The sequence below is a fragment of the Macrobrachium nipponense genome, chromosome 1 (genome assembly GCF_015104395.2).
Source record: "Macrobrachium nipponense isolate FS-2020 chromosome 1, ASM1510439v2, whole genome shotgun sequence".
In the NCBI taxonomy this organism is placed as follows: Eukaryota; Metazoa; Arthropoda; class Malacostraca; order Decapoda; family Palaemonidae; genus Macrobrachium; species Macrobrachium nipponense.
The window spans coordinates 89,404,885-89,428,182 of NC_087200.1; the positions used below are offsets into that span (position 1 = coordinate 89,404,885).

The following is a 23,298-nucleotide window of genomic DNA, read 5'->3' on the forward strand; positions in this document are numbered from 1 at the left end:
TAAGAAAGGATGCTATTGAAAGCTCCAAGATAAATATCTTTAACTGTTTAACTCAGACCAGTCTAAAAACAGGACTTACGTCATAATATTGGGACTTGCATCAGGACAAGACCTAAGAAGCTTATGCAAGGGACAGATTCGCTGAGGTAGATCAGAGCCTAAAATGATGATTAAGCATCTGATCCAGAGAATTTGATTATTTCTGTCATTGCACGCCTGAAGAAGTAAAAAAAAAATATGTGACATTTTTAGCTAAAGGATTATACTGAATCGCGCCATCAGACCCCAGGACCAAAGTCCCAAGCTCCCCTCCTACGAGGTACTCTGTTAATACCTAAAAACTTGGGTAAGGATGTAAGGTCCACATATTCGATCCAGCGTCCTTCTGGTGGGTGAGTGGTTCCTGCTGACAAGATAGTTGTCAAGAATGTCTAGATTTCCTCTGGATTACCACTCTAGGTTTTGTGACTTGAACTTGAATTTGCATTGTGACCAAACAAACTGACAGCCACGCCCCCTTATTTTTTATTTTATCTTTTTTTAATACCAGTCACCACTTTCCAAACGTATCTTCCACATTGCATTCCCAGACTTTTTATTTTATTTTATAAAGATGATGATACTTGGAGTGTATTGCATGACGTTTTTAGGAAAGAACAAGTCTCGCTGGTTATCTAATACCCGGATTTATAAAATGGTCGATGTATCATGCAAACCTAACAGTAGTGTAGGTCTCTGCTGGGGGAGGGATTACATCATTGCTTTAGCTCTCTCTCTCTCTCTCTCTCTCTCTCTCTCTCTCTCTCTCTCTCTCTTCTCTCTCTCATTCAACAGGTGGATGTTACGTGGGACTTGAATGTCTTAGTATGTGATGATGTAGTGGAAAGCTGAAAAATATAAGATCGTATATAAACTAGATGTTTCTATACGGAAAGTTTTTTTTTTATTTTCACAGGAAGAGTGACTGTAGAGGCTAAGATCTTTTTAGGAAATTAAAAAAACTTGCAAGACACACGATCTTGTAAAATAATAATAACTATTATTTTTTGTCAACATTTTATTTTTTTTGCTTTTTGTCATATTTTTTTCAAAAGTTTTTTTGTTAATTTATTTTTTAAAATACAAGACATGAGCTTATAAGATAATAGTATTTAAAAATATTTTGTTTGTTATATTTTTTCATCAATTTTTTTGTAATTTTTTTTAATCCAAGACATTGCAAAATTGTTTTTTTTTCCTGGAAAACATTTTGTCATTTTTTTCATGAATTATTTAATGTAAATTATTTTTCCCAAAATGCAAGTCATCACCTTATAAAATAATAATAAAGAGATAATTTTATAATGAAACTTTTTATGTCAATTTATTTCTGAGTGATCCTTTTTCTCGTCATTTCCTCCTATTCTAACCGATGGAAATATCTGGACTCCGATTCGATTACTTCGCCTGTCCTTAAGAGAGAGAGAGAGAGAGAGAGAGAATCAAGTTATTCGGAAGGTCGTCTGCCTTCATTTAAAAAATCATTTTTGCCGCAGATTTGATTTACACCAGTTTATTCCGTTATGTTTCCTTTGGTCTCTCTCTCTCTGTACTCGATACCTTGTAAAACACGTTTTAAAAAAACTGTCATTTACGTTCCTTTAAGGTTTGATTATACTTTTCATCAGTGGGGATCTTTTTTTTTTTTTTTTTTTTTTTTTTTTTTTTTTTTTTTTCCTTAATGCCAAGGATTTCGTTTCACGACATTGAGGTTTGAGTGAATGTTCTCTTTAGCTCCCCCTTTGCTTGTTAAGTGCCGCCGCTTGTGGTCTTCTGCGGTGGGATAAACTTGTGTTTCTGAAGGGAACTTGTCTTCAGCGTTGAAATAAACTTTTCTAAGGAAACTTGGAATAAACGTGTTTTTTCAAAAGAAATCTGTCTTCACCGATGAAATAAACATTTTTTTTTATTTTTTTATTTTTTTAAGGAAACTCGTCTCTTCAACTATGAAATAAACTTTGTCTTCGCGTGTGAGATAAACAAATAGTTTCTTTAAGGAAACTTGTCTTCAGCGGTAAAATAAACAATTTTTAAGGAAAGTTGTCTTCACCGGTGAAATAAACTTTTTTTTATTTTTATTTTTTTTTTTTTTTATGTAATGAAACTTTTCTTTACCGGTGTAATAAACTTGTGTTGCCTTAAAGGAAACGTGTCCTGTCTGCTTTTGTTATATCTTTTATGTAGGTAGGACGATTTCCTCTGTTTAGAATTTGATAAGAATGATATGTACACCATCACGACTGACAAGAACAATTATCTCTGGTATATGAGTTAGCAAGTCGGCCTTGAAAGGCAGCGTCCTACGATAAAATTCACATTTACCTGTGACGAGAGGATATTCTTTACAGTTTCAATTTATTCATAAATGAAATACTGAAGTGTTTTATTCGCGCCCACTTGTTGTAGCTTGTTCGTGATGTATGTTGTCACCTGTAGCTTGTAGCCATACATGATAAATTCGAGTATGGAGTGTGACTTCCGTTTGTTTGTAATGGCAGGGATTTGTCTCTTTCACTTTTCCAAGGGTATGAAGAATTTTTCGGTCAATGCAACAATTAATACGGAATTCAGCATTCACTAGGGCAGGACATTGGGTCGCGCAATTACCGAGTTGAAAACAGGTGTGTGTTTGTGTGTCTGTTGTGTTTGTGAGTAGAATATTGCGTGAGTGCGTAGGTAGAAAATTGTATATACTGTATATTCTTGCAAAATTGTGTATGATTGTGCAAAATTGTGTATATTCATGTAAAAATGTGTATGTCCATGCGCAATTGTGTGTGTTCATGCAAATTAGTGTAAGTTCATGCAAAATTGCGTGTTTTCATGTAAAATTGTGCTCATGCATAATTTTGTATGTTCTTGCAAATTAATGTATGTTCATGTAAAACTATGTTCATGTAAAACTGTTTTCATGCAAAATTGTTTGTTCGCGTAAAATCGTGTGTGTGTGGTTCATGCAAAATTGTATGTGTGTTTGTGTTTGTGTGTGTTCATGAAAAATCGCACGTGTGTGTTCGAACAAAACTGCGTGTGCACGTGGAGAAGAGAGAGAGAGAGAGAGAGAGAGAGAGAGAGAGAGAGAGCGAAACAACTTTATATATATACTATTTGTATACACAGTATATAAAACACAGTAGTATCAAAACAAATCATATGATTAACCGAACGGTATTATTAACCCCCGCAAAAGTTAGACTTTTGTGACCTCAAACAACCTCCCCGCCCCCCGGGCCGGCCCATCCTAGCGAGTGATCAATTTCTTTTATTAAAGATGCTGATGAATAAGAAGGAGTGACCTCCCGTCCTTTGGAGGTCACGCGGGGAGACACGTTTTGTTCCCAGATGATTTTTTTTGTTTCTGGGAAAAATGGATAGTTGATAATATATTTCTTCTGGGAAAAATGGATAGTTGATAATATATTTCTTCTGGGGAAAATGGATAGTTGATAATATATTTCTTCTGGAAAAAGTGGATAGTTGATAATATAATTTCTTCTGGGAAAAATGGATTAGTTTGATAATAATTTCTTCTGGAAAAAATGGATAGTTGATAATATATTTCTTCTGGGAAAAACGTGGTAGTTTGATATATATTTCTTCTGAAAAAGTTGGACAGAGATAATATATTTTCTTCTGGAGGGAAAATGGATAGTTGAATAATATATTTGCTTTCCTGGGCAAAATGGATAGTTTTGATAATATAATTTCTTCTGGAAAAGTGATAGTTATAATAATATTTCTTCTGGAAAAGTGGACAAAGATGGATAATAATCTTTCTTCGGGAGAATGGATAGTTGATATAATATTTCTTTCTGGGGAAAAATGGATAAAAAAAAAAAAAAAAAAAAAAAAAAATTGGATAATATATTTCTTCTGGGACACAAATTGGATAGTTGATATTAGTTTCTTCTTGTTTAAAAAAACTGGGATAAAAAGTTGGATTAATATATTTCTTCCAAAAGTGACAGATTTTGATAAATATAGTTTCTTCTGGGAAAAATGGATAGTTGATAATATATTTCTTCTGTAAAAAAAATGGATAGTTGATAATATATTCTTTCTGGAAAAAATGAATAGTTGATAATATATTCCTTCTGGGAAAAATGGGATAGTTGGAATATAATTCTTTCTGGAAAAAAATGAATAGTTGATAATATATTCCCTTCTGGGGAAAAATGGATAGTTTGATAATATATTTCTCTTCAAAAAATGATAGTTTTTGATTATATATTTCTTCTGGGAAAAATGGATAGTTGATAATATATTTCTTCTGGAAAAAGTGGACAGATGATAATATATTTCTTCTGGGAGAAATGGATAGTTGATAATATATTCTTTCTGGGAAAAATGGATAGTTGATCATATATTTCTTCTGGGAAAAGTGGATTGTTGATAATATATTTCTTCTGGAAAAAATGGATAATTGATAATATATTTCTTCTGGGAAAAATGGATAGTTGATAATATATTTATTCTGGGAAAAATCGAATAGTTGATAATATATTCTATTTGAATTATCGAAAGCTATTATGGTTCTTAAGATTTTCGTCATTAGAAGACTTTATGATTTTAGATATGAAATGATCAGGAATGTGTTAAGTGAAAATGAAATAATGAGAAATACTTTAATTAAGAAATATTTATAAATAATAGAAAGGATGTTATTAGGGTTACCAAAAAATGAACAAATTAGAAATGACTGATTAAATCTTCTCTAACTGAAGATATAGAAAGTGTCTATCTACAGTACAACAGAATATAGGACATTTAGCAAATAATAACCATCATCTAATAACACGTTCATCTTGAAACAGTTGTGAAGCTTCTGACAAGAATTAATTGACTAACTGCCTGTCATTGTCTTCCAAGAGCAGTCAAACTCGCTCACATGTCAGCCAGCGCGAAGTATCGCCTTCTTACAACTCCCGGAGTCAAAATGGGCCCGGAGGAAGCCATACCTTCATCACGTGTATCGAGTATTATCGTAAGCCAAGGCCGCAGATGCACGTGCCTGTTTGCTACGCGAATCCAATCACCCCAACTGGGTGGAGGAGTTGTGGGGGGTTGGGGGGGTGATGCCCCCTCCCTAGACGAGGCTGAATTGCTGCTTTAAGGCAGTTCGCGGTATTTGACATTAGTGTCCTCTCTCTCTCTCTCTCTCTCTCTCTCTCTCTCTCTCTCTCTCTCAAGTTGTTGCTTGTGTAAGGCTGGGCTGTATCTCTCTCTCTCTCTCTCTCTCTCTCTCTCTCTCTCTTGTTGGCGTTTAGTTGGGCTGGTTAGCTTTTCAGATGCTTTTTAATGTCTGTTTTCATTCATTAATCTCTAATACTAAAAACGTGCAGTTTTCATGCAACTTTCCTGCTAGCTCATACTCATGCTTGATACACTCAGAGAGAGAGAGAGAGAGAGAGCTGAATACCCATTGCTCGGGCGTCCCCGTGCGTCACCCGCTGCGTCATCGGTTGCCATGGAAACCTCTCCGTGAGAGAGAGCACCCAGAGATGTGGTCTCTCTCTCCTGCTCCTTGTATGAGAGCGAGCCTCGTGACCTGCAACGCTTTAAGCGGAGTGCCGTTGTTTGCACGTGTTTGCTGTCACGGGCGCGAGAGAGAGAAAGAGGGAGACAGAGAGAGAAAGAGAGAGAGAGAGAGAGGGGGCCTTCGAAGTTCCAGGCAGAGTGGAGGATACAAAAGTGTCTTCCATGTAATCGTGTTTGTGGACAATACCATGTTTCACTAGACAGTATTATTGCTTATTTACGTATGTATATTTCCGTCCGACTGACCTGCCAGTCTCTCTCTCTCTCTCTCTCTCTCTCTCTCTCTCTCTCTCTCTCTCTCTCATCAACTAATTAGGATAAAGTTGAAAATTAAAACAGAAGGCAAATAAAAAAGCTTGAGTATTATAGGAAGTGGCATGATTTAAAAAAATAGTCTTCTATAAAGAAATAAAAAAAGAACTTACATAGCATATATAAAGAAGAAGAAGAGAAATCCAAGGTGTGACACCATAACGTAAGTTATAACGCCCCCCCCCCCCTTCCCCCTTCCCCCTTCCCCCCTCCCCACCCAAGACCGCCCTGGGATAAGTTGATGTGATTTCTCGAAACGTGATGGCGGTCGTTTAATCAAAGGAGAAGGAAATCCTGTGAGTCAGATGTGCCTTCTGCTCTCTCTCTCTCTCTCTCTCTCTCTCTCTCTCTCTCTCTCTCTCGTCTTCTCTCTCTCTCTCTTCTTATTTAATATGGGTCAGGTGTTCCAGTTCTTATGGCGTTCGTTTTTCTTTTGGGTGTGTGTGTTTTTTTTCCGCGAAAACTTTCAGATTTTTTTCCCTTTTTCCATTTACGTCATATATGGTAGCTACTACGTAAACATTGTTCTTCCTTATTGTGTTTGTGTATGTGTGTGTGTGTGTTTTTTTTTTTAAGGGGGGGGGGGGTGTTTCTGTTGCGGTATCGTAGTCTAATAGAAGAAGCAGTTGAATTTATGCCTGGTAGGCCAATTGTGTGGATAATACCCGGTATACGGTTCCTTATTTCTAAATTACCATATTTTGCGAAGAGTCAAGGATATATAGGTATAGTTTGTGGAGAATCAAGAATATATACCTATAGCTTATGGAGAGTAAGAATATATAACTCTAGCTTGTGGAGAGTCAAGAATATACAACTATAGTTTATGGAAAATCAAGACTATATAACTGTAGCTAATGGAGAATCAAGAACATATAACAAACTCATTAACCTGTATATATAGGTAGTTCCACGTTGGCCGAGTGCATTTCGCGCTCGGCTACCATTCCGGTGGTCCGAAGTTCGAATCCCTGCTCTGCCAACGCGGAACCAGAGGAATTTATTTCTGGTGATAGAAATTCATTTCTCGATACAATGTGGTTCGGATCCCACAATAAGCTGTAGATCCCGTTGCTAGGTAACCAATTGATTCCTTGTCACGTAAAATATATCTAATCCTTCGGGCCAGCCCTAGGAGAGCTTTTAATCAGCTTAGTGGTCTAACTAAGATATACTTACTTGTCTATATAGGTGACCAATAATACTTTTCAATAAACGACCTAACGGAGTTTATAGTCACTTATCAGCTAATCACGCCCTTTCATGTCTGTTTTAGCTGTGATGAGTAATTATTATTATTATTATTATTATTATTATTATTATTATTATTATTATTATTATTACAGTTTTGAGAAACCATAAATTCATTCTTGGAATATTATTGGTAACAGGAACGTCAGAGCTGATTTCTCTCTCTCTCTCTCTCTCTCTCTCTCTCTCTCTCTCTCTCTCTCTCTCTCTCTCTCTTTCTTATATGTAATCCCATGAGTTTTATATCTTTACGTACAGACGATGAGAATCATAGCATCACGTGTACATATACATACATGCGTATATACATAAACAGTACATACATTACTAACATTCTTTTCAAACATACATACATACTTGCGAAAAACTATTCACACAGTGTATAATTTTATGAAACTCACCATTGCAGGAAAAGAGATCAGAAAGAAGAAAGAAAACTCTCAGGTGTTTGGGAGCCATCGGTAATGAGAGTTGTGTGTGAGAATAGCCCGGAAGTCTCTCAGAGAGAGAGAGAGAGAGAGGCGTTAGAGAGAGAGAGAGAGAGGCGTTTTTGAGGGGGCCTCATCTGATACTGATGATGTTGGGTCTCATATGGGTGGGTCATTATGCAAATTATGCGAATCCGGAGCTCTCTTTACTAATAACCCATTATCCCTCCCCCCCCCCTTCCTCCCTCCTCTATCTCTCACAGTCCCCCTCCCTGTCTCCCTCTCCCCCCCTCCCTCCCTAAATGGACACTGTCGTTGCGTTTCTTTTCTTCTTGTCTCTGGAATTGTTGATGTTGATCTTGTGTGGTCCTGGAATTGTTTTGCTTGGGTTTGTTTTCCTTTTGTAAGGGCAGTTAGAGATGTCACTCTGGATTTTTGCCTCTTTATAACCTAGTTCTCCTCGGATGTCTGTGATTCAGCTTTTAGTTTAGTGATTGGATTATTATTATATATATATATATATTTTTTAATTCTCCGTATGGCTGTTATATCTCAGGTTTTTTATACTTTTTTTTTTTTTTTTTTTTTACCTGAGATGTACAATGACGATTTTACTTGCACCAGTCACAAAGCACATGATATTCTCTCTCTCTCTCTCTCTCTCTCTCTCTCTCTCTATATATATATATATTTATATATATATATATATATATATATATATATATATATATTATGTGTGTGTGTGTGTGTGTGTACTGGTAAAAATGTTCCTTTACAACAGAAATCCATCTAATAAAAGGAGCCCAATAAAAACACCAAAACATAGAAAGAAAGAAAGAACTATATTTCAGAGACTGATGTCTCTCTCTCTCTCTCTCTCTATATATATATATATATATATATATTATATATATATATATATATATATATACTATACATATATATACAGATATATAGATATATAGTATATATATATATATATATATATATATGTATATGATGGTTTATGTATTATATTCAACTAAATGTGACATCCCTGATTAACCTCTTCGCATCCAAATTGGAGTAATCCCGATGCCTGAGCGTCTCCCTAGCTTATAGATCTATCGATTTTTAGATGAGGATTTATTTAGTCATTAACTCACCTGGCTGAAGGCCACGTGACCTGTCGCCATGACGTAGCATAGCTGGTGGGAGTTTTTCTTTCCATTTTTTTTTCTTTTCTTTTGTCAACACGTTGTTGCCTCATTCTGTGCACATTTGAGTTTTTTAGTTTTTTTTTTTCAACCTTCGGAGTCTGAAACAGGCGATTGTGTATTCTCTCTCTTTCATATCATTAATTAGACCTCATTTCTGCTTGCCCCGTTGCCACCTGACGGGAAGTACCCATGCATGATGCTCATGTATATTCAGTTTTTTTGTAGCTGGAGTGACCTAGTTTCTTTTTTTATTTATTCCTTTCGTCTTTGAGGGGATTGGTCAGTTCTGATGTTTGGATGTGACCACGAACATCACATATATTTCTTCTGTAAGATCTGTTTTCAAAATCCTGTATTCTGATCTCAGAAGAAAGCTAGATTACTATCCTGGCCCCTGTCATTTTGAAAGGCTGAAATCGGTTTATTGTTTATTAACGTGTACATTACATTATATGTATATATAACACACACATATATTATAAATAAATAATAATTATTATATATATATATATATATATATAAATATATATATATATATATATATATATTTATATTATATATATATACAGTTATATGTTTAATATTAAATATATATATATATATATATATATATATAAATCTCTATGTAGATCATATATGTACTAACATATAATATGTATATCTTATATATAAATATATATATATATATATAGATAATATATTTATATTTATCTATATATCATATATATGTATACGTATATACATTAGGGTGGCTATGAGGTCAGTCGATTACAAAGAAAACAATAGCCCTTGTTTTTATAGTTCATCTAACATAAGCATCACGTGCCTTATCATGTGACTGTGATAGTTATACTGTATTCCAATATTGAACAGCCATTCATATCTAAAATGGTTTCTGATTTCTTTAAAAAAAAAAAAGGACCCTTTTGATGAATGAAATGAAATAAAGGAGCGATCATTTGTTTGATCGCATTTTCGAGTTGTACAGTTTATAGATATCAAAATAGATCCTGTTAATTATATTCGCCTGTGAAAGCGAGGGCGAAATAGCTTTTGCTGTACGTTAGGTAAACGTGGAGTGTTTGTAATTGGCCTAAATCTAGAATGACGCTAATTGACGCTCGGTCGATGGTGCCTGCGTCTCATTCCAATGTGATTCCGAGTGTGTGACTTCGATGCCAGTGTGAAGTAACTTTATATAACGATGCTGTTATGTGTTAAAGTTACTCCTTTCCAGTTGGACTGTAATAGTATATTTCCTACATACGTGTTGTAGCTTTTTTTTTTATACATATAAATTTTATTAGTTTCTCATTTCGCTCAATAAAAATCTGAATAGAACATTGGCCGCTTTTTAGGTCTTTAGCTGTAATGCTTGTCAAATATAGTGTGGTACTAACGTATTCCTCTCTCTCTCTTTCTTGCAGGTTAGTATTGAAAGCACGTGAAGCCTTACATGCACTGCAGTTAAGTGAGTATTTTCGTGTCCTTGTCTTAAGAAAGCATAAGTGAGCGTCCATTTCCATGATTTGTTCTGGCGGATACTGAGAATGTAAGAGAATATAGTGTATATATATATACGCAATGGTAAGTGCTTCCTCCTCTTTATCTGCTCGTCTAATTTCTGTCCTTAATCTTCCCGTAAGACCGGGAGATCTTTCGTCCGTCTGTGAAAGCCCGCATCCTGTTCTCGGTTCGTCTGATGTTTGGTAAATCGGTGCCTGGTGTTTTTTTTTTTTCTTCCGTTGCTTATTTCACAAACTGCGTCGTAGCCAGAATACTACACTTGTCAAAGGTTGATTGTGTGGCTAATATTAATCATTATTCCCCCACCCCCTAATCGCTTTATCATTACGCTTCCGGCCCTTCTGTTTAACCGCTTTTAATTTAGCCTCTTTTAACCTGTTCTGATTCATTCACCTGAGACTGATTACCCTTTCTAACCATTTTCAATTTTGCCTCTTTTTAACCTGTTCTGATTTATTGGCCGACAGACTGACTGTTCACCCTCATAGAATTATCTCCTGTCTCATCATTTTGACAGCCAGGCCTCCTGACCCTGTTGATTAGTCATATATTCCAAAGGGTTTTTTTAAGCCTCCGCGCTTATATTGTAGCCTCTTATTCCTATGACTCTTAGTAAATTAAAATATATATTCTCTACTGTCTCTTCAAGTATTGGACAAGCCTATGTCAATGCTTTCCAAAGAAGGTTTTAAGTCTCAACGATTAGATTGGAGTCTCTTATTCCTATGACTCTTTGCAAATTAAATATATACTCTATGCAAATTAAATATATATTCTATACTGTCTTTTCAAGTATTGGACAAGTCTATGTCATGTTTTCCAAAGGAGATTTTAAGTCTCAACGATTAAATTGTAGTCTCTTATTCCTATAACTCTTTGCAAAATAAACTATATAATCTCTACTGTCTCTTCAAGTATTGGACAGGTTTATGTCATATGTTTTCCAAAGGGGATTTTAAGTCTCAACGATTATATTGTAGTCTCTTATTCCTATGACTCTTTGCAATTGAAGATATGGGCAGTACTCTCTCATCCATATTGGACAAGCCACAGTGATGGCATTTGATAGCTTGTTGTTGTTTAAGATTAAGCCAGCCTTGTGCTGGCACGGGCTCTTGCTCCTAGAGCAGCCCGTAACCTTATATTTGCCTGACTCTCACGTGCGTTCATTGGCCCTACCATCGACCTTTTGTGTTTACATTCTTCCCCTGTGAACGGCCCTTGGGAAACCGTGTGACACGTGTGTGAGGAACTGTGGCACGGCACATGTGTGTGTGTGTGTGTGTGTGTGTGTGTGTGTGTGTGTGTAAGGAACAGATGTTACGCTGCCACAACGGTAACTGACCTCAACAGGTGTAAGTAGTTCTATTTTAGCAAGTGGTGGCTAAATCTGGCATTCCGTATTTAGTAATGCTAATTTTAGGGTTATTGACTTGTAGACTGTGCGTGATTGCGCACCGTCATGTTTGTATATGCGTGTATATATACATATACATATAATATTAATATATATATTATATAATATATATATATTATATATATAGATATATATCATATACATAGATTATATATATATATATATATATATATATATATATATATAATTACATATATAACATCATATATTAGCCATTAATGTGGTCACCTCTCCAACACGTGAATGAAACTAGTTACAGATACATTCCCCTTCTTCCTACCGCCATTTCCGTACGGAGAAACAACAAACGCATCTTCTCATATTGTAGTTGACTGCAGTAGCATTGATATTCGCCACGTGAGGTCTATGAGCTTTACTTATCAGTACTTATAATTTTTTTCACTTCCTCTATATCCGCGTGAGACACTTTCCTATTTAGATTTTCTTCTGTTAAGTTCATTTTCATCGCCTCTGCCTCTTTAAATCGCCGTATCTAATCCCGTGAAATCGCGTCTGTATAAAAGATGATCTTTTTAGTGTATTTAGTCCAACAAATGGAAAATCTGGGTATTTTATCAGTTTGCCACTTCCTGGTACCTCTGTGTCACCTCAGTTCGTGGTTAATTTTAGATAAATACGCTGCAAAGTTTCTTTTTCAAGCAAGTTTTTTTAAATATGGTCACAAAGCAATATTTTTTTTGTTCCTAGTTGTCCGCATATGGCTTCTGGTTCGCTGGCTTTTCAGTTATTTTAAAATTTAGCTTTGCTTACAATTCCCATAAAAATTCCATGGACTTGAGGGTTGGAGTTTAATTGTCAATTAAGCTATTTTTAAACAGAATCTTCAGTCTAAAAAGATCGACAATCTTCTCAGCCTTAGATCTTTAAAAAAAAAAAAAAATCGTAGGTATTCTCTGTTCACCTAAGCTTTCGCTGATTGTTCCCTTTTTGGGCTCATTCTCACTGGCCTACCTCTTGTCATTCCTGATAGTCACACTGGCAAGGAATGGCCCATGTGTGTATTGAGTGTGTGTGTGTGTGTGTATTGAGTGTGTGTGTGTAGTAAAACGAGGGATTACATCGCTAATATGAGCGAGCGTGACATTCCCACGTGGGGTTTGGACTTGAAGACTTACCTAGGCCATCCGTGCCAGCCTGCTCTCTCTCTCTCTCACGCTCTCTCCCCTCACGTGTAGGTGCACGAGATCCCGACGTTACCCCTGCAAACAACTCTCCCCTCGGCCGCCTGTGACGACGCTGACTCTTTCCGAGGGGATTTTGAGAACTCCGTAGGCTCAATTTATAGGCATTCTATGTAGGCTTATTCTAGATCTACGGGTTTCTCAAATCTGGAGGATTCCAGTTGTGGGAAACCGATTGTGCAAACCAGGAAGGAGGAGGAGGAGGCTGAAGGACCCGAGTAGCAAACGAGGGGAATATTCTTCCCTCGCGTTGTGTGTGTGAGTTCTTGAGTGTGTTCGTGAGAGAGTGGGAGAGAGAGAGAGAGAGAGAGAGGTTGGGAGAGGTGACTCCCTAGCCATCAGGTCGCTGTGTGTTTGAGAGAGAGAGAGAGAGAGAGAGAGAGAGAGAGAGAGAGAGAGAGAGAGGCGCGCGGGGCAAAGTAGCTCGGCAAAGAGTAAGAGAGAGATCAGTCACCTGTGGTTGGCGGTAGCGAAGGGTGGTTGTCCCAGCCAGCGCCCTTCTTCTTCTCTCGACTTCTCTCTTCCGTTCTGTCTCTCCCCGGCTGCCAACATGTTGACAGCGTCGAGCCCTTCGTCAGGATATTTCCCCAAGGAGTATCTCAGGCCGTACGAATACCGGCCCTCATCTTACCACAAGAGTAAATCCCACAGTTTAAAACGACATCGTCACGGTGAGCTTCTTCTTAATGGAATTCTTGCTCACTTGCTTGCGTTTCTGTGCACCATTTTGGGGGAGTTGTTTTGAAAAGTGTGACTGAAGTTTTTAATTTTTTTTTTCTGTTTCTGTTTCATTTTAAATAAAACTATGACCCCGAAGGCCAAGGAATGAAATGTTGCTGCACTATGTACGAAACGAATTGTAGTGTTACATATCTATATTTGAGTTATCGCTGGCGTTCGGTTATGTTTTAAGAAATTGGGTTTCAAACCCCGGCGAACATCCCTGTCGTAGAAGTTGAATGACACTACTACATGGCAGTGTATAAATGCATTTTTGGGTGGCTTGTGATATTCTAACTCTTGTCTCGCGTATTGTGACTTACGATCGAAAGTGAGTGACGGACAGCAGTTTTGTGGTTCACTTCTTTGTAACATAATTTTTCATACCAGTGGATATATGGTGGACTCGAGTTTCAAAGTCTAGACGAAACGAAAAAAAAAACTCAGCAACAAAATTGGTTAGATTTTTATTTTTACCATTTATTCCTGTGTGTCTCTCGGAGTACCTTGTCCATAACACCCTTTTCTCCCACAGTTGTCCCCGATTTATAATACATGCACAAAACTTCCGGGTCGGGCCATTTGACAATTTCCCCTGAACATTTGTCCCAGCCAAGTTGGCCAAAGAACCAGTTGGTTTATGAATGAAGTGAGAGACCATCGTAGTCGCCCGGGTGCAGTGAATGGTGGCCACGTAGAGTCTGTATTTTCTTGGACGTGCTGTGAAGGCCCTTGCTCAGTTAACTCAGTTCGCGATTATTTCGAACTGGAGAACCCTTACTTACTGTGTATACCCGTTGTTATCTCTCTGTATCTCGACTTATTCGTAAGAGATAGACTTTTTTTCGTATTTTCCCCTCTTCTTCGTTTTCTCGTGTTAATGGACGCCCAAAGAGCGATCAGAGAGACTTGTGCCATTGCCCCCCAAGAGTTCCTTCGCGAAGACATCATCCACCATCGTTTTCATTCCTCTGTTTCGTGTTATGATCGTCGGCTTCCCTCGGTCATGAACCACCGAAGGAGAGCGAGAGACAGGAGCCCTCCTTCCTCGAGGGGCGGCGGTGGCCTCATGCAGCAGATATCCTACAAGTACGAAATGGATCCCAGGGCCATCACCTACCTGAAGAGGCTTTCCAACCAGGGTTAGTATCGCAGCTGAACAGGATTCGCAGGAACTCTAGCATAGTAGGCGTCTAAGTCATGTGAAGTGTTTGTGTAAGTGTGTTTGTGTGATGTTTTGTGTCTTGTCTTCCGGACTGATACATATACCCTGGTTTGTTTTTCGTGATCGTCACTAGTCGTGAATTGGTCTCCGTGAGTTTGTGTTGACTCTGTCATCGGAGGAAAAACAAATTACCAATGCTGAGTTTTTAATATGATTCATTCTTCCTAATGTTATGAGTTTTATGTTAAAAATAGATATTTTCCGATGTGTATTTTATTTATTTATTTTTTTACTATGTACGCTGATAATATCCACACTAGTGAAGGTCTGGCGCTATACAGACTTTCATTATATTGACTTTTGCTATTTTTTTATTTATGGCTGACATTTCGTTTAGAATAAAAAAATGTTTCTTGAGAGAGAGAGAGAGAGAACTTAACTCTAATAACCGAGTTTTCCAATAACTCTCTCTCTCTCTCTCTCTCTCTCTCTCTCTCTCTCTCTCTCTCTCTCTCTCTCTCTCTCTCTCTCTCGTTCGAAAGAGCAGTGGCCTCTCTGGTTGTCAGTTTTATCATATCCTGGTAGGCTTGTGTTATTTATGCGATGTACACCTGTTGAAGGTGTGATCTACATTCGCTCTGAGCGTATCATTAGCAAGTTCGTTTCCAAGGTAAAAGAGTTCTTCGTTCGTGTATTAATATATCTACCAATCTGTCTATCGATTCTCTATCTATCCATCTAGCTCTATATATATATATATATATATATAGCTATATATATATATATATTATATATATATATACATATAATATATATATATATATATATATTCATATATATTTGCAGTGTGTGCATTACCACTTTGTAACGGTTTATATATACAGTACGTAGTGCCAGTGTGTTGAATAATTTTTACCTACGCTTGCGAGAGATCTGGTTTCATACAAGTTTTCATTTTTCTCTGACTTCGTAAAACTATATTCATTGTAAGTGCTGTTATGGTGTTACTGAAGCGGACACTTGCTGTACTTCTTATCTCCCTCGTATAAACTATTGCGATAAAATTTTATTATACGCATGCAAAATGATAATCCGGCCTCTTACACTGCGTTATTAACTTATTAATATATATTAATAATATATATATATATATAATAGATATATGATATATATATATATATATATATCTATATATATATATATATAGTATATTATAATATATACTCTCAAGAAGGAAACTGAGGCTGAAGAGAGACGTGTATAAGACCAAATTCAGTGTGGTCTCATGAGCCAAGGAACATGTAAGGCTTGGGGAGTACAAAATAAGATACGGATTCCCGAAGCCAAGTGGTGATGCGAGTTATGACCCAAGTCTTTTTCGTAGAGTTCAGTCGATTCCAGAAATAGTTGATGACGAGTCATGGCAATTTTGGATTTATGGTTCCACTAAGCGCGCATATTGAATGGGTATGATCTCGACGAGATGGAAATACGTTCATATTCCCCTAAATCTGAATCGTAATACATTCTGTAACTCCAAAGTCGTCGTGTGCGCGCTTTCTTTCGAGCGCTTGCTATTTAGAAGTTCCCCATATAGATCGGGGGATAACCCGTGAGCCGTTTCTAGCACGGGTCGTTTCCATGCCGCGTAAAACGCTGACTCCTACGTTTTCTGTTGCGTCGGCCGAGTTTATAACCCAGGAAGTGAGAGTGTGATATAAATCACCAAAAGTGGCTGTACATTTCTCTGGAGTTTTTGTCCCTAACCTGTTTGTTATATCTATATATATATAATATATATATATAATAATATTTAATATATAATATATATATATATATATATATAAAACATTTGATAGTGTGTATGTACGCATGTATGTAATCTCTTAGGTGTAAGTAGGAAGAGAGAGAGAGAGAGAGAATGAGAGTGAGCAAGAATAATTTATAACCTTCCTTGCTCCAGCATTTGGACATCAGAGTTACGTGTCCATAGTACTGTCCATAGTCAGTGGCCGGCGCTGTTGATGACAAGCCGCTTGGCACAGACGCCTCCGACAGGACAGGACAGGAAATTCGTCGTCAGATATGGGACCAACTGTTTACTAATGAAAAGTACCTTCTGCAGGAGTTTTGACCTCAATTTCGTGGTTAATCTTCAAAATTTATTTAATTGGAACTTTGTGTCTGCTAGATAGTTTATGCGTTTTAGGACATTAGTTTGCGTTTGAAATACATGATAATTGTATGAATTATTCGCGTATACAATGTACTGTATATTTTATAAAGGTGACAAAGTTTTTGTAATGAGATGTAATTATATTATCCAAGAGTTCAAGAAAAATCAAGAAGAACCGATAGCTGGAGATTGGAAATAGAAACGGTAAACGTCCTAGAGATACTAAGCCTGTCAGAGAGAGAGAGAAGAGAGAGAGAGAGAGAGAGAGAGAGAGAGAGAGAGAGAATCCTCCTGCTAGCCGTGGGTCGTCTGTAGCTGTCGCCGCTGACAAGCCAAGCGGCCTTTTTCCTTCCTAGTTGCCTCGTTGCGTGTCAGACAACGTGACCGGAGAGCACTAGAGCTCGCTTCAGTGATGTCACTCCAGCAGATACGGCGGCGAGAGGTAGCGAAGGGCGTTGCGTTGGTGGTGGTCTCCGGTGTCACCACCCACGGGAAAATATATAGGCGTGTGGGTTAGTCACTCGTGTCACTGATGGCTGGAGGATGAGATTAGATATTTCGAACGTTTTCAAGATTTGGTTCACGATCGTTTTCGAGGATGCTTTCTTGAATCATATTCGCCTGAGAAGCTTTGCTGGAAAAGAGGGGAACTTCCCCCATCATCTTTGCTGAAAAGAGGGGAACATTTCCCCCCTCTTCTTTGATGGAAAAGAGGGGAACGTTTCCCCCATCATCTTTGCTGGAAAAAAGGGGAACATTCCCCATCTTTTTGGTGGAAAAAAGGGGAAAATTCCTCCCATCTTCTTTGATTGAAAAGAGGGGAACATTTCCACCATCATCTTTGCTGGAAAGAGGGGAACATTTCCCCCATCAATTTTGCTGAAAAGAGGGGAACTTTCCCCCATCTTCTTTGCTGGAATAATTGGAAATGTTATTCCTTCCTTTCTTTTTATCTTCCTCATCATCTTCCTCCTGCACCTCCTCCTCCTCCTCCTCCTCCTCCTCCTCCTCCTCGTCTTGTTTGCCACATGACCTCTCCCTTAACGCTACCTCACCCTTGTACTGAGACATTTCTTCTCGGCCTTTGTGTCCTCGAGTCTCCTTCGTTTTGAATGATACTCGTAGTTGAAGAAGAGGAGAAAAGAAGTAAAAAAAGAAATTAGAAGAAAAGTGCCCCCCCGCCCCACCACCCCTTTCCCTCCCCTCCCCTCTCCCACATCACCCCCTTGCCACCAACCACGCCTTATCTTCTCTCTTGCAGCCTCTTGTGTGACCTTCCAAAAAAAAAAAAAAATCCACCTTTTTCAGCTTTTTTCGATCTTGGCTACATGCGATATGATATTCAGCTGGAAGAAAAAGCAAAATATTCCAGAATCGAAACAGACGAGGATGAATGGGATATCCTGGTTATTCCTTTCACGGATTTTCATTATGAAAAGGCTGAGAGCAGGTTATTGAATGAATAACATGCCCATCTGGGGCTGTTTTCATTCATCTCCTTGAATCAGTCATCCCGCTGTCATTGTTATATATATTCATTGATTATCTAACCGATCTTTTTGTCGAGTATCGAGTTGTGAGCGAAGGAACTCGTTCTATTTATACGCAATTTGTCTTAGATTCTTTGTATACTTGATAAATTGTATCCATTCAATCAACGAGTGTGGTGACGTACAATTTCACGCCTTTAAACGCGCCAGTCTTCCATGTGGATCTTGGTAACTATACGCTTATTTTTGGACTGGTATCAAGGTCGGTTTCGCTAGGAGGTTGATTACATTAAAACATAAGAAGCCGCAGCGAAACTGCTTGTCTTTTGACGACCACGGGGTCGTTGCTGTCTCTTGGTTTCTTACAGTTCGATTTTAGGTCATCTCTCGTAGTTTCAGGTCAAGCTCAGTCGGCAGAGATGACCTCATGCCATTGTCCTCCTATTTCGGGACGTTTCGAAGTTGATTCCCGATCTAAATATGATAATGAATCGATAAAACTTCAGGTATATAAGAACAGGAGTTCGCACAAATACGTTACCCGAATTTTATTTTTTTAAGATTAGTTTTGGAATTAGGGTCAATCGTATGTAGACGTTTTCCATGTGAACTTGCTTTAAGCTATCTGGATTAATATTTCTCTCTCTCTCTCTCTCTCTCTCTCTCTCTCTCTCTCTCTCTCTCTCTCTCTCTCTCTCTCTCTCTCTCTCTCTCTCTCTCTCTCTCTCTAGTATATATATGTCTTTGCAGAGAGAGAGGGAGAGAAAGAGAGGCGTCTTTGGAGAATATTATGTTATTGAACAAAGGATTAATTTTGTAATAATTTTAAGATTTGGTTTAACTGCTCTTATTGAGAGAGAGAGAGAGAGAGAGAGAGAGAGAGAGAGAGAGAGAGAGAGAGAGAGAGAGAATCTTTGGCTGAGAAAATCGTATTGAACGATGGAATACTTTTGTCATAATGTTTAGAACTATTGTCACTGAACTCGTCCCGCTGTACACGCGAAAATGGGATCACCTCTTCATTACACATTCGCTGCTTTGAATTACATTACAGCCTCATTCCTTTTCCTCCTTCGCATCCATCCCACAGTCCTCCTGGACGTGGTCACGTGGTCTGTCACGCATGCTGAGTCAGCAAGAAGCTTTTGCCCCGTCTAGTTCCAAGGAGAGAGAGAGAGAGAGAGAATCGGTGCACGTTAAGAAGTCCTTCAAATGCTCTCTCTCTCTCTCTCTCTCTCTCTCTATTGTTTTCTGCGCACCAGATGTGTGTCGTAACCTCATATATGTATGTACCTGCTAATTTATTTAATATATTAGCTACTATTCTATTCTTCTGTAGCGGCATTTTACCTGTTTGTGTAATTTTTCATTACTCGCAACGCTGTTAGTGATTTAATTGTACGAAGTTTGTAGCGGTAGCAAGCCGTTAAATCGTTATGTGCTCTTGAAAAAGAAATAGGTGAACACTCTCTCTCTCTCTCTCTCTCTCTCTCTCTCTCTTATTGCTATTTATTAGCGACGAACGTGACACTTGCTTTCCTTTGTGGGCAGAATACGCCAGATTTTCCTTATTCCCTCAGCAGGACATCATCATGGCTGAACGTAAACGGAACTGTTTGTAGGTCACGTGTACCCAGCCACGATGCCTCTTCGTCGTCAATTTGGAGGAAAAAGAGAGAGATTGCGGTGCGCCTGTCATAAGGCATTGTTTAGTTCTGTTTTCAAGGTGCTGGTCTCTCTCTCTCATTCTCTCTCTCTCCAGTGTTTAGGACATTTCTTGCCATTCTTAGTTTTCTGAAAAGAAAACTATTGTGCCGGTTGTTTCTGTCCGCGTCCTGCTGCTTTTTTTTTTTTTTTTCTGTCCGCTCTTTTTTTCCCGTCCACACTTTTTCTGTCCGCCCTCAGATCTTAAAAACTAATGAGGCTACAGGGCTGCAAATTGGCATGTTGATCATCCAACCCCCAAATCATCAAACATACCAAATTGCAGCCGTCTAGCCTTATATTCATAACACTGAATCTGTAGGTCGCAAGAATCACGCTCGATCTTAGTAACTTCTGAATCGACTTGATCTAGATTTCTGTGCTGTGTTCTCTGAGAGAGAGAGAGAGAGAGAGAGAGAGACGACGCCGTTTGGGGACTTCCATGAAAGTGGAGGATAATCCTTCCTTAGAAACGCATTAATCTGATTACGGTTGGCATCCATCAAGCAAATATAACTAGTATCATCATTACTGCTGCAATTCAAAGCATCTTAAGGACAGGCAACAGTAAAATCATCGACTTTCCAAGTCGTCACCATCATGTAAAGTAGTGAACAATGATAACGGTGATGATCATACCGTATTTTCATTCATTTCATATCAAAATGCCACCCTTGTCACAGTAATTCAGAGCTAACTAGTGATGGTAGTTATTTTCTCATCGTCGTTTCTGTAATTTCGCTGGTTTTAAATACCTCTTTTTTTATTTAATGTAGTCATGGCTATATTTTTGTTCTATTCCTCTTTCTTAATCAACGTCGTCTATGACTCTCCTTCTCTCCCCCTGATTGAGGCCAGCGCCAATTGGGATGCGTCGCTCCGAAGAGAATCATCTCCTGCTCTCCGTGACGTTTCTGCTGTCTTTCGGATCCTGAAATTGGGTGACCAGTGGCTCTGGAAACTCTTTGAAAAGATTTAGTCGATCTCGTAATATTTAGGTCATGATATTTTGTCAAATTTAATACAGAGAGAGAGAGAGAGAGAGAGAGAGAGAGAGAGAGAGAGAGAGAGAGAGAGAGAGAGAGAAAAAGATGCTGTTGAAAACGTGAGTTTAATTATGAAATCTGTAGTGGCGGCCAAGTTAATTTCGATATTTGAATAAGCCTGTCACTTTTGAAACTGCTTTTCCCATATTGAAATTAACCATTTTTATTTCATCATGAACTTTAGAAGATTGTTAGTAAGTGAAATCAATAATTTGGTCTTTTGTGTGCTTTTATTGTTAAAAAAATCAATGGTGGGTCTTGAGATTATAGATCAATTTCGTCACTATTTTTCGTCAAAATCCCACGTTTAAATTTTTCGGTATTATGGCACTTGCATTTCCTATCGCATTTCCTATCTTCCCCCATGTTCCCAAAGTCATTTAGGTGCTTCGATTTTCCATGAATCAGGTCTGTAATTATTTATTTACTCGTAACTTGAATTGTCAAAACGCAACATCACCTGTTATTCTGACACAGATCTGAGATATTCTGTAGCTGTCTTTGTAACGATTTGACAAGATGGAATAATGACGTTAATGATAGATTTGCGACATAATAACATACTCGGTCTCACATATGTTGTTAGTACTTTTAGTATCAGCAGCGAGGTAGACTCTCTCTCTCTCTCTCTCTCTCTCTCTCTCTCTCTCTCTCTCTCTCTCGTGTACTATACAACTGTTTCTTCATACATCTAAGATTGCAACTCTCTCTCTCTCTCTCTCTCTCTCTCTCTCTCTCTCTCTCTCTCTTCTGTGTGTGTGTGTGTGTGTGTGTGTACTATACAACTGGTTCTTCATACATCTAAGATTGCAAAATCCACTGACTCTTGTTCCTAATTCCCTTAGTACTTCATTTTCTGTTTTTCATGGCTTGTTCAATTCTTCACGAGACTTTCATATGGTTAAGCTAAGCTTTTTTTTTATACAATTACTTTTTCATTCAGAGCTGATCTAGGTACCGGCTGAAGATCGGTTATCCTATCGCTTTGTTTTGTCCACTGGGAAGTATGTCATCGCAGAATCAAGTAAATCTTGAAAAGTAATATTTTTCTAAATGTGTTTGCCAGTGTACCCCTTAAATAATTTGATAAACTTTTTGTGGTACATACGAAGAGCATAAATGATAAAATATAGGAAGTGCTAGTTGATGTATTATTCTTTTTTGAAACCTTATGATTTGCGTTTTGTAAACTTTTATTATCGTACATTTTGTTTTCTGAGACGCAATGGCTTGAAGTTATGCTATAACTTTATCAGATGTATGTCGATATCATAAGACGTCTTGAGAAGTATACTGTAATGTGCCTTTTAAGACATGTCTGCGTTCAGCGTCTTTCAAGGCGTGTCCGTCTTTTAAAAAGGTATGCTTCAGCCAGTAGAGTGTATTCTCTCAAGGTCCCAAGTCCTTGGCTCTAATGCCGAAATGGGGCCAGAGAAGAAGAAGAAGAAGAAGAAAAAAAAATGTGGCGATAGGGACGCTTGGCGGGAATAATCCCTCTTGGGTGACCTCTATTACTTTTTCCACGGTTCTTGCCACGTGATTCCCATCAGCCACCACCCCCGCACCAAAGACTTCGCCGCCTTCGCATCCCTCCTCCTCCAGTCTTTGTTGGATGTTGGTTCGATTCCTGAAGGTGTAGAAGGAGGAGGAGGAGGAGGAGGAGGAGGGGGTGGTGCCAATCACTGCTGGTTTGTCCTGAGTCGACAGCGGAATTGCAACTCACTAATTGCTAGCCTATTAATATCATAGTCCTCTCTCCTCTCTCTCTCTCTCTCTCTCTCTCTCTCTCTCTCAGCTCCTATGGAAAAGTTAGGGGCAGAGTGGGCGTTCTCCTGTAAGTCTGGAGAACATTGCTAGCATTTGCTATGCACATGATAACTTCAGGTTATCTGTTGACCCAAGGCACCACATAAAAGCAGGTTTTATTGCTTAAGTCTCTTTTATTTCTCTCTATCTCTTTTTACGGCTTTCGTCGTTTACTTGTCGACTTCAGATGTTCCAGGCTGCTTTGATTTTTTTTTTCTTTTTTTTAGGTAAGATTTTTCTTCTCAGAGCCATAGCAGTATTTTTTTTCATTGTCTTTA

At 38.1% G+C, this 23,298-nt stretch overlaps 1 protein-coding gene across 2 annotated transcripts in view; it reads left to right on the plus strand.

The window, feature by feature from the left end:
• Positions 1-13,356: 13,356 nt before the first annotated feature.
• Positions 13,357-23,298, plus strand: part of LOC135219448 (hormone receptor 4-like) — a 55,753-nt gene continuing 45,811 nt past the window's right edge. Inside the window, exons 1-2 of one of the 2 annotated variants that reach the window (XM_064256239.1) lie at positions 13,434-13,584; positions 14,169-14,775. In XM_064256239.1, coding sequence (XP_064112309.1) covers positions 14,274-14,775 — 502 coding nt within the window. In that variant the 5' untranslated portion in view covers positions 13,434-13,584; positions 14,169-14,273. Of the gene's footprint in view, positions 13,585-14,168; positions 14,776-23,298 lie in introns of both variants that reach the window. The other variant, XM_064256240.1, reaches the window with a different exon arrangement.